This window comes from Eschrichtius robustus, chromosome 16 (genome assembly GCF_028021215.1).
Source record: "Eschrichtius robustus isolate mEscRob2 chromosome 16, mEscRob2.pri, whole genome shotgun sequence".
In the NCBI taxonomy this organism is placed as follows: Eukaryota; Metazoa; Chordata; class Mammalia; order Artiodactyla; family Eschrichtiidae; genus Eschrichtius; species Eschrichtius robustus.
The window spans coordinates 52,885,211-52,898,757 of NC_090839.1; the positions used below are offsets into that span (position 1 = coordinate 52,885,211).

Here is a 13,547-nt window from a genome sequence, read left to right on the forward strand (position 1 = left end):
CCACTTCTGCTTCTTTTAGAAAGACATCTCCGTTTCTTTTCATCTAAGGATGTTGCCTTATTTGGATGTAGCTATGTGTTTAGACCTTTTTTCCTACTATTTATATGTGTTTGTGGCAGAAAGGGGAGAGTTCACTGGGTGTCTGGTTCCTTTTCAAAATACTGGATCCAAATAATTAAGTAAAAATTATTTTCTTTCAGTATTTCAGATATGCCCTGCACTGTTTCTAAATTGTTCTTGTTGATCTTTAGTAGCTCCTTCACTGGTCTATGGATTGAAACCTCGAGTCTGTGTGACTCCCAGGTTCTGGAAGAATAGTTTTACTGGGTACACAGTGTAGGTCAAGCATGGCTGTCTCTACTCCTGGAAGGCTTGGGCAGTGCTCGACCTCCAGGACTGGAGCCTAGGGTTGGCTGCTTCTTCCTGTGAGCAAGCCCAGCTGCCCAGCTCTCCCCACAGGTCTTCCCCACCCCAGCACTCACTGGTGACCACCTGAGCTGTAGTGTCTGACAACTCTGAGTGGGGTGACCCCGGAAGGCAGAGAAGCTCAGCTATGTGCATTATTGCAAAATAAATTTATTTGAAGATAAACTGTCTTATAAAAGGTCAGAGGCAATTTGAGATCCCAGTTTCAGCTAGTCTCATAAAAAGATTCAACTTCAAGTAGCACAATTTCGTGTCTGCTTTTAATCCTGAACGTTCTTGAATAACGAAACAGCCAACTGTTTACACAACACACTCAACATCTGACTCCAGCACCCGTGGCCCCACAGCTCAGGGACCACAGTGCCGCAGCCCTCAGGCTCAGGCGGTCCCAGATCGGGCCACTGTGGCCACCGGCTCTGACAGCACACACAGGTCCTGGCATCCCAGCCCTTCCCTCCCCGGCACCTTCCAAAAGCACGAGAATGTAAACCCAGACTAGCCTGCTGCTGAGGCAGGGGTCTTTCTCCAGTTCCCAGGAGAAAACCAGATGGACTCCTGCATGACGGTGTGCTGACAGGGTGGGGCGGGCCTTCCTGGTGATCCCTGGCAGGCTGGCCAGCTGAGGGGCCTGAGCGGGTGGCCTCACCAGGGCCTCACCTGGCTGCCTGGCAGCCCAGAGAGGAAGAGGGAGAAAGGAGGCTCATGGGTGTGGCGGCTCCTGCCTGCGCTGGCAGGAGCTACGTCCGGAGCTACGTGAGGATCCTGGCGATGGCCTGCAAGGAGGGGAAGTCGTCGTCCCGGGCGGCGTGCAGCGCCTGGTGGCTGTTGACATCGCCGTGCGCGAGCACCTGCTGGCAGATGGGGCACACGCAGCAGTCCAGGCCCGCCTGCTGGCTGCTGGCCTGCCATGCACTCTTCTTGTTCTTCTTGGCCTTGGTGCTGGGAGGCCTCTCACGGCCTCGAAAGTCTGTGTGTGCAGACAGCAGCTCCTGCTGCTTGGCCGTGTCGGGCAGGAGCACCAGCAGCTCGTTGAAGATCTTCTGGAAGTTCTCCCCCAGCAGGTCCCGGCAGCTCTTGTAATACTGGGCTGCGGAGATCACACCCTGCCACCCAGAGCCAGACCCAGTCACACCCGGCCCAGGCCTGGGCCCCAGGTGGCCGGGCTGGCCCCCACACCCCCGCCTGCCTGACCTGTCTGAACTGTCCCGAGTGGCTCTTGAACTTGCTGAAGCAGGCCTCGTCACTCTGCAGAAAGTCCTTGATGGACTGGATGAGCTGCAGGTTCCTTTCCCGGAAGTTCTCGGGGACCAGGTAGGCCCGTGGCACAGGTGTTGGCCTGGGTTTGGAATCGGGACATGGGGAGGAGGTGGAGGCTTCAGCCTTTGGAGTGGCCCAAGGTGAGGGCACTCTCCCCACAGGGGCATGAGGCCAGGTGGCCCACCCACACTTACGCTTTCGTGGTGGTCGTAGTGCTGGGGACACAGGCCGGGTGGGGGCTAGGCAGAAGGCCAGAGAAGCCGGGGGGTGGCTTGCTGACGGGGGGCACCAGACCCGGTGGAGGTGGAGGCGGAGCGCCCTTCAGGAGCACCACGGTGTTGAAGCCTATGGAGGATGGGGGGGCACACAGGAAGATCTCAGGACGTGACCCTCGCTGGCCAGGCAGACAAGCCTTGGTCCCCCACTTCCCATAAGCTGCCCAGCTCACCAGGGTCAGGATCAGGCTTTGTCCACAACCGCACCTCCCCCGCAAAGCAGGCCCAGGGCCTGATGATGCCAAAAGCCGGCATGCATGCTGTGCTCCCTAGTGGCGAATGCTGGCCTAAGTTAACTCATTTGCCTTCATCTCAAGAGGGGGCTAGGAGTGCCCTGATTTACTGGGAGGAAAAGGATGCAGAGAAGTTATGTGGCAGACCAAAGTCACGCCGCTCACAGACATGGAGCCTGCATCCAGACTTGGCCGCCAGGTTTCCAAGGCAGCTGGAAACCACTGCACAGGCTCATCTCTCCCCACCTGCACCTGCACAACCTCCAGCTATGCTCCTCTTGGGCCCAGGGGCTCCAGCCTGACTCAAAAACCTGGCCCCTTCCCAATGCCCAAAAGCAGGCCTGGGCCAGGCACACATACCTGGGGGCGGGGGCATCCTGGGCGGGCAGGGGCCGCAGAGCGCTGGGAAGTCTTCCTGGGGCGTGGGGCAGGGGAGGGGCCCCAGGGGCCTCGGGAGCCCAGGGGGTTCCTTGGGGGTGCTCCGAGCTGGGACGAGCCCCTCTGTGTGTCCGTTGACGATGACAGCAGCTGACCCCTCAGCTCTGCCAGTGGGGGCCGCGGGGGCCTGCTCAGCCCCGGGGGGCCCATCTTTGTCAGGGGGCAGTGGCGGGGGAGATGAGGCACCCGACTTCTCGGAGCCCACCTTCTTCTTCTTGCCGACCTTGGTGAAGGTCTGGGTGGAGGCCACGGCCAGCAGGGAAGAGACAGCGACTGTCGTGGGCACACTCCGCAGCTCCTGGGTGGTGAGGCCGGAGCGGCCATCCTCCTCCTCCTCCTCCTCCGTGCGGGGCAGTCCGCTCTTTTTACCACCCTTACCCCCCTTCCCAGCCTTCCTGGAGGGCTGGCTTCCCCCGCTGGCAGACTGGGCCCCTGGGGCGGGATGCGCCACCTTCTTGCTGCCACTGCTGTTCCAGGCAGAGATGAGGCTGGTGGGGGCAGTGCTGGGCTTGGAGGCAGAGGACACCAGGGCAGGAAAGTCCTCCTCCTGGAAGGTGCTCCTGCCCCTGGCGGGGACAGAGTAGGCCAGCGCCAGCCCCATGGGGCCCAGGGCAGCTGCTGCGGAGCAGGGGGAAGAAGTGGAGGCACAGAGACTGGGGAAGTCTTCGTCCTTGAGCTTTGAAGTGGGGGGCGGGAGAGCACTGTGCCGAGAAAGGGAGAGGGGTCAGTGGCCTGCCAGGCCCTGGCCTGCCCGGCACCCACCCTCCACCCACCTTACATAGGAGCCCCGGTTCGTGCACACATGTACCTTGGGAATGTGGCTGCTGCAGCCAAGCCAGTTGCTGGCAAGGCCTCTTGGCTCACAGGACCATTTATTGAGGCTTCCTTGGAGCCTACAAGACACAAAAGAACCCTAGGTCAGGGCTGACCAACGCTGAAGGGCAGGATCAGACCCTGTCGGGTGACTGGAGAGCACACGGGTTCTCACTGGCCTTGTGGGTGGAGGCCCTGCCAGTCCGGGCACCGCCACGCTGGTCAGGAGCCCACCTCCCACCTCCTGCGCCAGAGTAGAGTTGCCTACAGGGAAGCCCGCTCACCTGGGCCTTCACCTTGAGTCCGGGGCGGGCGCCGGGGGCCCCGGGGCTCCTCAGGACCCCACGCACCTGCCTCCTCCTTCCTGGGCCTGCTGCCCTCCTCCTGGTCCTCATTCCTGCGTGTGTCCTGCTGCTGCTGCTGCTGCTGCTGCGCGGCCACCGAGGCCCGGATGGCAGCTGCCACTTCTCGGTCCTCTTCTTCCCTGGGATGGGGATGACTTCAGGCTGGGCAAGGCCCAGGGCTACAGTGACGTGCAGGACGAGGGGCTGGGGAGAGGCCTTGCCCTGGGAAGCCTGGACACCAGGAGGCTGCCCACCAGGAGCCAGCGGAACCAGTGCCAGCCCAGCCTCCCTGGCCAGGAGAGGGCGCTGTGGAGGGAGCTGGACCATCCGCCTGCCAGCCTCAAGCTTCGGCTCCCTGGGCAACACCCGGCCCTGTTCTCTGGAGTAGCATTTGGGGTCCACAGATGCCTCGATCCAGCCCGGCCATCGGGGGCAGCCCAGCCTGAGTGCGTGCCTGCCATGCTGGGGCTTCACGGCACAACTGCACTGAACCCCCAGTGACCCAGGACCCCCCTCACCACCCCAATCTGCAGGGTCCTGGTGTCTCTGGCTAAAACTAGGGGAAAGTGAAGGAAACCTCACTGAGGACACCGAGTAGACCTTGTTGCCATGCCCAGGACACCAGAGGCCAGAAAGCCAAAATCCCCTGACAGCGGTGCCTATCCCCAGCCCAGCTGTTGGCTGCTGCCACTGCCGCAGGGGTGGTGCCAGGGGAACTAAGTCCTGGCGGCACGCAAATCCTCCCACCTCTTGTACCTCCAGCTTCCTCGGCGGCTCTGCTGGGCTCCGCGACCGCTGGCCCGGCCCGTGCGGCCCTGGCGGTTGTACCTGTCCAACTCCTCGTAGTCCTCGCCACCAACGACCCCTGCAGCCAGCACACAGCCCGTCACAGGCCCAGGCCAGACCAAGGCCGGTGCTCCGGCTTAGACAGCAGAGGCCTCCCCACCCACCAAAGCGCCTGAACCTGGGGGATGGGCACAGACACCTCTCAGGGTTCACAGTGGTCCTGGGCCTCTAGCCTAGGCACCAGGTCAGAGCAAGAACTAGGCTGGGAGAGGGGCCTGGGCCTGCTGGCCCCACAGTCCCAGGAGGGACCTACACACAGTGGGCACTCAGTAATCCTCCTGACCTGGGGAAGAGTCCCGGGGACCCCAGAACAGCAGATCTGAGACCCTTCAGGAGCCAGTGAAGAGCTCCCTGTCCCAACGTGCTCAGGTGCTTGGGGCTCCTCAATGGGCCGGGGGGACACAGGCTCAACAGGCTTGTCCCTTGTCCCCACTCACACGTGAGGGGTCGGATCAGGACCTGGGTCTGAGGCCTCCAGAGCAGGGCTCCGCGATGTGAGCCCTGCCTTGGGGGCCCCGCTCACCCTCATTCCGGCGCGAGTGCCGCGGCGTGTAGCTGAACTGCAGGTCGATCTGGCGGTTCTGGCGGGCCTCGGCACGGCTCCGGCTGTGGCAGGCCGTCCTGTGGGCCTTGAGGTCGATCTCCGTGCGGAATGCGTGGGTGAACTGCTCGGTGCTGCAGCGACCCTCCTCGCACAGAAAGTGCTTTTCTCGGAAGTGCTCACGCAGATACGCGTAGTCGCTGCCGGGAACCGGGTGTCAGCAGGGGCCCTCGCCCAGCCCGCTTGGGCGTCCCAAGGTTGCCATGCGCCCACTCCCACCTGTAGTAGTCCTGGGCCCCATCTGAGTCGCAGAAGTGGCAGAAGTAGTGGTCGCGACGCAGGTGCTTGAGCAGCTCGTCGTTATCCAGGTAGCGCTCGTCACAGAACTTGCAGAGCGGGTGCCCACGGTGCGACGTGTCGTCGGGGTCCCCCTGCATGCGGTGCCGAGCCAGGTCCTTGCGCGAGTACCACTTGCGCTCGTATGTGAAGATCTGCAGGGAATGGGGGGCTGGGAATGGGGTGGGGGCTCCCAGGCCTCCCGCCCCTTCCCACGGCCCGACAATGCAGGGGACCCTGTGGCATCAGTTCTGCCCCAGAGCCCCAGACACCAGCAGCCTGGCAGGCTCTGTGAGGCAGAAGAGCTGGGGATGCTGGGGAACCCTGGGGATCTGGCCTGTCCGGGGCCAGAGGCAGCAAAAAGCCGCTCACAGCTGTCTGGCCGAGCACCCTGTGCCAGCCTCTACTGGGCCTGGCCTCTACCCACCTCCACCAGGTGCTCCCTGAATGCCCGATCCCCAGGCAGGTGCCGTGGGGTAGGGTTCACCTTGAGGTGTTTGAGGCACAGCTTGCAGCAGAATAGCTCATGTTGCTTCCGCATATGCTGCTCCAGGTCCCCAAAGAGGCCGAAAGGCGGCAGCTCAGGACACCGTGGGCACTCGTGCTGCAGCAGCTGCCTAGGGAGACATTGAGAGCCACCAGTCCCCCCCGAGGGCACTCAGCATCACTGTCCAGAGGGGCACTAGAACCTCCCCGCGGCCCCTCACCCAACGCCCCTACAGACGCACTGGAAGTGGGAGCCAGGAGGATGGACGCTACTGCGCCCCCGTGCATTTCAGCACTGACCACTGAGCCAGGTGGTGCTGGGCCCAGGGCCTGAGCTGAACAAGGCCACAGGGTGGGGCTGGGTCCACGATCCAGGAGACTGACCCCTGCATCAGATGGACATGATGACTGAGCCCACACAGGGGCCTGCCCCCTCACCTGGAAGATGAGGACCACCCCCAAGACAACTGTACCCCTTTATGAGGTTTTTCCGCCATAGGCTAAGAGCTTGATTTGCAGGAGCTCCCGACCACCTCAAAGAGCCCCAGAAAGCAGGGCTGTGTGCCTTCCCTGAATTCACCCCTTGTCGCCCACTGCCCCCTCTTTACCACCACCCCAGAAGGGGGACTGTGAGCATCCCCCGTTACAGTAGAGAAAACCAATGATAGAAACCAGCCACCTGGCCCTGACATCTGCATCACACCAGTGCCCCCTTGCCGCTGAGGGATGTAAGGAGCAGAGGAGGTGACGAAGATGCGTCCGTCCCCGCCACAAAGCATCCCACAGACCCTCAGCAACCCAGGCTGAGAATTCCCCTCTCACCTGTACAAGGCAAACACTTTTCCATCAGCAAAGTAGATGTCATACTTCTTCTCATGCTGAAGCTGATGGATAGGGATTGTGGCAAAGGTAGGAAGCTTCTTCCCAAAGACCACCTGAAACCGAAAGCAAAAGAGACTGGTGAGCCGGACCATGGACGCGTCAGGCTGAGGAGAAAGGGAGGCACTCAGGGCCCCTCCTGGGAGGCTTGAGGCAGGTCCCAGCAGGAAGCACCCTCTGCCAGCCTGGGCCAGCCCGGGGCCCCTCTCCCCACCCACAGCCCGCCCACCTAGGGTTGCCAGGACAGAGACGCAGCGGCTGGCCTCGCCACCAGGGGGCAGCCGGCTCCACACTCATCCACAGACAAACTGGCACCTGCCAGAGAGACAGAGGCCGCCCCAGGGGCAGAGACAGGGATTAGACAGCCAGGCAAACCGGGGCTTAATCACATGGGTATTGGGCACAGGATGACTTTCACCAGGAGAAAGGAGAGACACAGTCCAAGGAGCAGCTAAGGAAACAGTGAATGCTACCAGGCCAGGTTGCATGTGTCAAGGCCTGGCTACCCTCCACGCACCCATGATGCTTCCATGATGGCAAAGGGGGAGAAGGGTTCCCCCACAGGACTCGGACATGGCCCCCGCCCGTTCTTGGCCAGCTTCCTGCCTGTTAACTGGGCTGTCTGGGGGTGCCAAACAGAGGAGCTAGTGTGCTGGATGTGGACACCTCTGCAGCCTGGCCACTTCTCAGGGGTCTCCAGCTCTCTCAGGTAAAGCCTGCTGGGCCTGGCCCGGCAGCCTGCTCTGCCTCTCCACAGACCCTGGCACTGGATGATGACCAGACCCCTGTCCCAATGCCCCCAGCCTGGCCCCCAGGGCCCCCACACAGGCTCAGGCCTACCCTCTGAGTCAACAAGGGCACTGCTCCCTCCAGGGCAGGGAGCCCCTTTCTCTCTGCCCCCTCCGCCTTGCATCAAGACCACACTGGCCCATCTCCTCCTCTCCGTGCCCCTTTCCAATCCACCACTCTCCCCCAGCCTGGAGCTGGCCACTCGCCTCAGCTCAGAGTCCTTACCAGCACACCCGGGGGGACAGCCTTTCCTTGGCAAAGGCCACATCAAGATCACCCCTGTTAGGTTTAGGCCCAGTCAGGGAGGATGTCTGGGACCAGGGTGGCCATGAACTTGGGAAAGCATAGGACTGGCTGGGGAGAGTGGGTGGTTACACCATCCCCAACAGCAGGGTGGTTAAAACTGGTTCCCTGGGGGCTCTGGGGAAGGAGATGGGGAGCTCAGCCGAAGGAGATGGGGAGCTCAGCCTCTACTTGTGAGGACATGCTTGGGGGTGTGGAGAGCAGGCTAACAACCAAGCCTGCCCCCCACCCGCCCCCACAGGAGCCCAAGGGAAGCATCATGGTCCAGCCACAGCCATTCTGAAGGGTCAGAGCAGGGTGGGGGGGATGGGCAGCGCCCCAACAGGCCTTTCTTCCCCTTGTCACCATGTCTGGCAAAGCTGGGCAGGATGAACGTGGCTGCCCACCCCTGCCCCCGCCACACGCTGAGCGCACCTCATCCCAGCTGCACCCTGTGACCCATCTTCACAGGGAGGTCTTGGCTCTGCCTCCAAAGGGTCACCCTCCTGCCTCCAAAGGGTCACCCTCCACACCCTCTGCCCCGGTTTTCTCCGCAGGTCCCGAAGGGACATGGGGAAGGTCCCCGAGCCTTCCAATGGCCTCTTCTCATGGGATCTGCCCTTCTAGCGCAAGCCCACATCCAGCCCTGCCTTCCAACCACTCCCAAGGGTGCCTTTCCAGCACAGACCCCAGTTCCTGCCTGGGGATAGGCGCCTGCAGGCGCAGGGCCATGAACCACTCAGGATGCTGCTGGAGGAGCACAGAGCACGAGGAACTAACCACTGGGACTCGATGCCCATATCCCCAGCCTCGAGGGGAGCCCCAAAACTGCCAACAAGCATCCAAGCTCGACAGACTCAGCAGAGGAACAACTTCCCTCCCAGAGAAACCTGTGCCGGGAGGGGCCCCGCCCCCCAGCCCCCACCCCCCACATCACCCTGGCACCCTCCTTTCAGAGGTCTGCTCTGATCCACCACAGGTGGTGTCTCTCCTTGGGCTGTGAGCACCCTTGCCGTGGACTGAGTGACAGTCAGCTTGGGTGGGGTGTTCTTCCCGAGCAGTCTGGTAGGGCAGCCCAGGCTGGGCACACCTGAGCCACGCCAGAAGGGGGACACTGGGTTGGCTCAGGAAGAGATTGGAACCACAGAAGAGGCTTGGGAAAGGAAAGTGTTCGTTTGAGAATGAGAGTGAGCAGGTTTGGAGCTGGGGGGTGGGATGGGGAAATGCTAACTGCCCCTCACAGACAGGCTGGGACCAGGACTGGGCCCCCCAGGCCTGCACCAGACAATGGGATGGCAGTGCAGCCTGGAATGGCCAGTGTCCCTGCCCTCGGCAGAGGGGGAGGCAAGACACAAAACTGCATGGATGGAAGAGGAAGAGGGTGTGGCGGCCTGGCCAGGGATGGGCAGGAACCCACTAGGGATCCAACCAGTGTGGCCCAAGACCCACCCGCCCTGGTGATCACCCTGATGGGAGAGGATCATGGGTCCAAGGACAGAGGTACAGGCCAGGCCTAGATACTTGAGGAGGGACCGTCCTGGGCAGCCCCTGGGTGGGCCAGGTAGTAAATGACTAACGGGGCAAGGGTGCCTCTGGGTGGACCCCAAGATGATCAGGTCCTGAGGAGAGGCAGATGGGGGCGAAAGTCCCCTCGGACTCCCCCACCACAGGGGTTTCTGCCTGGGGCCTTGCTGCTCCCCACTCCCAGCGTGCAGCAAGCACTCACAGAGAATGAGTGCGTGAGAGGACGGGGATGGGTGTCAGCAATGACCAGTGTGAGAGCGGCTGGACGGGGAGAGTACAGGGACCCAAGGAGCCAGATGTGGACAAGCAGGTCCTCTCAGAGGAGGCAGGCCAGGACCAGGTTGGTGGAGAGGGGGCAGGGACAACAGAAGTACATAACCTGAGTCAGCAGGTCCTGCCTCCTGACCTGCCTTCAGCTTCCCCTCCCAATTCCTACCTATGAAATGGGGCAGTGGGGCTGTACCAGGTGGCCCCTCCTAGCTCAGACACATCCCACTTTGTACAGCAGCCCCATCAAGCCTCTTCGACATCACCGGGGATCAGAGCAAGGTGGAAAGTAAGACGACAATTGTCTTTTAGAAGCAAGTGGCCTGTGGGAAAGATACGACCAGGGAAGACAGGAACCCAGGACTTGACAACAGTCTCAGCCAGCGTGCCCTGAAGGCCAGTGCTGCTGCTGCCCATCAGCTGGGAGCCTGCCTCGGCCTCCACCCTGAGCAAGTGCCGGGCAATCTAACTGATCTGGCTCCTCACCCAGGCCGGCACAGGGAGGCACCAGTTCAAGATGTAGGAATTAACCAGCAAACGGAGCTGGCCTGTCCCAAAAAGCATTTTGGCACACTTTTCTCCCAATGTTTTACGAAGACCTTGTCCCATAAAAGAGACAGAGGAGAGGCAGGGTTCAGAGGTTAGGGGCTGCTGTGGGATTTCCGAGCAGGCATGGGACACAGGACGTATTCAGAGGACAGTGCAGGACTCAGCAAGGGAACAGAAGGGATACGGGAGCGTTCAGAGTTCAAGAGTGAGAGGGAAACAGGATGAATAGAGAGGAGCATCATCTTCCTAAACTTCCCAGAACACCCTCCTGCTGCCTAGCAACTAGGAGCAGGCCTGAGAGGAAGGCCAGGCTCGGCCAGGGCACCTGATGCCAAACCACACCCCAGCTGGAGCCAGCTGAAAGCTCATGTCCACACACCCTTGCCATAGAGCCCTTGGAGGATGTGGGACCCACAAGGTATGAGAGAGGCCAGATGCTAGCTACAGCACCCATATATAGGTGTCTGCTTACTTCCTCAGTGAGACCTGCAGTGCCCAGGGCCGGGGCCTCCGCTGCGCGTGCCTGCCTGCCTGCCTGCCTGCCTGGAAGGAAGCTACAGGTGTGCTGGGAAACCTGGCCATTCAAGAGCTACATCATGTTATGCAAGACTGGAAGGCAAGGCAGGCTCTGGTGAAGTTGGGAGGCGCCTTCTGACTAAGTCACAGACCCAAGGTTTCCCCAACTGCTTCTGCACCCCAGATCCCTCCCAGGTCCGGGTGCATCTCTGTCCATCCCATTATAGACTGACAGCATCTCCAAGTGTCTTTTTCGGAGAGGGCACAGAGTGGGTGCCCACAGAGTGCTCATGGGATTACAGCATTTTCTTGGCTCCTTTAACATAAAAGTCTACTTTAAAAAAAGAAAGTGAAGAAAGGATGTCGTTTCTGCATCACTTCTAGGAAAAAGAAAGTCAGATTCCCTGGCAGATGTCACCAGCCCAAGCTTTCCATGAACAAACCAGGGGAACTTCACAACTTTGAAAGCAAACATATCTCAAAGCACAGCAAACCAAGGGAGCTCCAGCTAGGTGCTCCCAGCCAGCAGCTGGCATTGCGGGGAAGGTGGGAGAAAGCTCCGTGGTGCCCTCTGATCTCACTAGGGCTTCTAAGTCTGGACAATCAGAAACTCCCTCTCCTCCATTCTGGAGCTGAGCCCCCCCCCCCCCCAACCCGCCACCAGGTGGAACGGGCAAGGAGGAAGAAAACTTCGTAACACTTTTATCCCCACCCACTAAACACCCTGAGGAGACCTCAGTAGTTCTGCCTTCCCCTCTGGTGGTGATGGTGAGTACAACCATCACTTAATAGATGGAAATGCCATTCTCAGGAGTTTGCTCAGCGTCACCCAGAAAGGCCCAGAAACACAGCTAGGCTGGAAAAGCCCAGATTGACCCTCTGCTTCCAGGACAGACAGGAAGGTGCCCACTTTCCCTGTTGCCTCCACCGGAATGGAGACCCCTGATGAATAGTCTCCCAAAGACGAGCAGGTCTAGGAGCTCCTGGTCTGATCATGCCCTTCCTGTGGCCCGGCAGGAATTCCCGGGGCTCAGGAGGAAAGCCCCCAGACTCTGTCCCCACAAGGACCGCTGACTCTTCAAATCAGCTCGGCCACCTCCTGCCTCCCGCCCCCACACGCCCCACAGTCGGCCCCACGATGGGGACCCCGCCCCGGGTGGCCCCGCCAGGCCTCTCTTTTGGAAGCCGGCGCCACTAGGCCTGCAGCCGGACACCAGGAAGGCAAAGTCCCCTTCCGGCCGCCGGGTGCCCAGCCGCCCCGCCCGGCCACGCCCCTGCTCCCGCCCAGTTGCCCCGACACGCGGCCCTGCCGGCGCAGCTCACCTGGCGCAGCTCCTCGCGGCACACGGCGCAGTAACGCTGCTCGCACAGCACCCGCATCTTGGTGGAGCAGCGGTAGCACACCGGGTGGTCGCAGCGGCCCAGCGCCGTGGCCTCCAGGTCCCCGCAGCACAGCACGCAGCTCCCGCCGCCCCGCTCAGGTGCCGCCACCGCCGCCTCCAGGGCCGCGCGCCTTCCCTCCGTGCCCGCCGTCGCCGCCATGGTCCGCGATCCGGCCCCCTCCCGGCCGGCGCGGCTGGGCGCGGGACCGACTGGCTCCCAGCGGGCCCGCCCCTTCCTGGGCGACGTCACCGCCCCGCCCAGCAACGGCCCCACCTGGCGGAAGTGAGCTCACGACTTCCGCCTCAGCGAGGCGCCGGCTAGAGCGTCGCCACCGGCACCGGGCGCTCTAGGCAGAGCGGGCGGGTTGGAGGTCAGCCGCAGGTTCGGCGCCGGGCTGCGGGCGTCGGGCCCCCCCTCTCCTCCGACCCTCGTCTTGGGCCAGCTCTCTCCTCCCAGAGCAAAATGTTTAATGCTCCAAATATTGATGGGTCGTACTTATACTAAAGTGTTATTCGTTTTTCATCTGAAATTCAAATTTAACTAGAAGTCCTGTATTTTTATTTGCTAAATATTGCAACCCTATTAGGAGCCCAAAATCTCTTTCCAACCCAGATCTTTTGTATTTGGGACACACACGGGCGTGGTCATCGGGCACACACACGCGCTTGCGCACACACAAACACAATCCCTATCAGAAAAGACAACACGTGGTAACATCAGTCTCTGAACTAGGAGCAGTCTCCCCCAGTCCCGATAGTAAGGCGGGTAGAGAACCTGTCCTCTTCATGGCTGGGCCCACCCAGCTGAGCCCGGAGGCTTGACGCAGAGAAACATCAGGGCAGGTTTGCTGATTGGACGGTTGTGAATCCTGGGACTTTGGGTCTCTGCAGCTGTTGGGGGGCCTCCTCACTACCCTTGGGGGCCAGGCACACTCAGGACCTCCCTTCTGCTATCACAGGAGGCTAGTCTGGATCTGAACCCTTCTAGAAAAGAGGCGGTGTGTTGTGGGCGGATGAGCTTGGACTTTAGAATCAGAAATGGGCTGGAGGACTTCCCTGGCTGACCAGTGGTTAAGACTATGCCCTTGGGCTTCCCTGGTGGCTCAGTGGTTGAGAATCTGCCTGCCAATGCAGGGGACACGGGTTCGAGCCCTGGTCCGGGAAGATCCCACACGCTGCGGAGCAACTAAGCCCGTGCGCCACAACTACTGAGCCTGCGCTCTAGAGCCCGCGAGCCACAACTACTGAGCCCACGTGCCACAACTACTGAAGCCCATGCGCCTAGAGCCCGTGCTCTGCAACAAGAGAAGCCACCGCAATGAGAAGCCCGCGCACCGCAACAAAGAGTAGCCCCCGCTCGCCAC

At 61.2% G+C, this 13,547-nt stretch overlaps 1 protein-coding gene across 4 annotated transcripts; it reads right to left on the reverse strand.

Annotated features, from left to right (window-relative positions):
• Window positions 1-560: 560 nt before the first annotated feature.
• ZNF598 (zinc finger protein 598, E3 ubiquitin ligase) lies at window positions 561-12,411 on the reverse strand. 4 transcript variants are annotated; one of them, XM_068524360.1, is made up of 12 exons: window positions 12,125-12,411; window positions 6,818-6,930; window positions 5,997-6,126; window positions 5,453-5,664; window positions 5,156-5,373; window positions 4,534-4,651; window positions 3,727-3,926; window positions 3,438-3,522; window positions 2,552-3,330; window positions 1,878-2,028; window positions 1,618-1,762; window positions 561-1,529 (listed from the first exon to the last, which is right to left on the reverse strand). In XM_068524360.1, exons 1-12 carry the CDS (start codon window positions 12,341-12,343, stop codon window positions 1,176-1,178), a joined length of 2,724 nt encoding a protein of 907 aa, XP_068380461.1. In that variant the 5' UTR covers window positions 12,344-12,411; the 3' UTR covers window positions 561-1,175. The 4 variants fall into 4 exon arrangements, with proteins under 4 accessions (XP_068380461.1, XP_068380460.1, XP_068380462.1 ...); XM_068524359.1 differs by having other exon boundaries at window positions 4,543-4,651; window positions 5,937-6,126; XM_068524361.1 differs by having other exon boundaries at window positions 3,793-3,926; window positions 5,937-6,126.
• Window positions 12,412-13,547: the final 1,136 nt, after the last annotated feature.

What these genes read in the sequence shown, in the direction of transcription:
- ZNF598 (XM_068524358.1), bottom strand. Translation starts at nt 12,343, where the DNA reads ATGGCGGCGACGGCGGGCACGGAGGGAAGGCGCGCGGCCCTGGAGGCG. An exon ending in ACTACGACCACCACGAAAGC is followed by an intron (nt 1,763 to 1,877) that starts GTAAGTGTGGGT and finishes TTCCAAACCCAG; the next exon opens with GCCAACACCTGTGCCACGGG. An exon ending in ACTCGGGACAGTTCAGACAG is followed by an intron (nt 1,530 to 1,617) that starts GTCAGGCAGGCG and finishes TCTGGGTGGCAG; the next exon opens with GGTGTGATCTCCGCAGCCCA.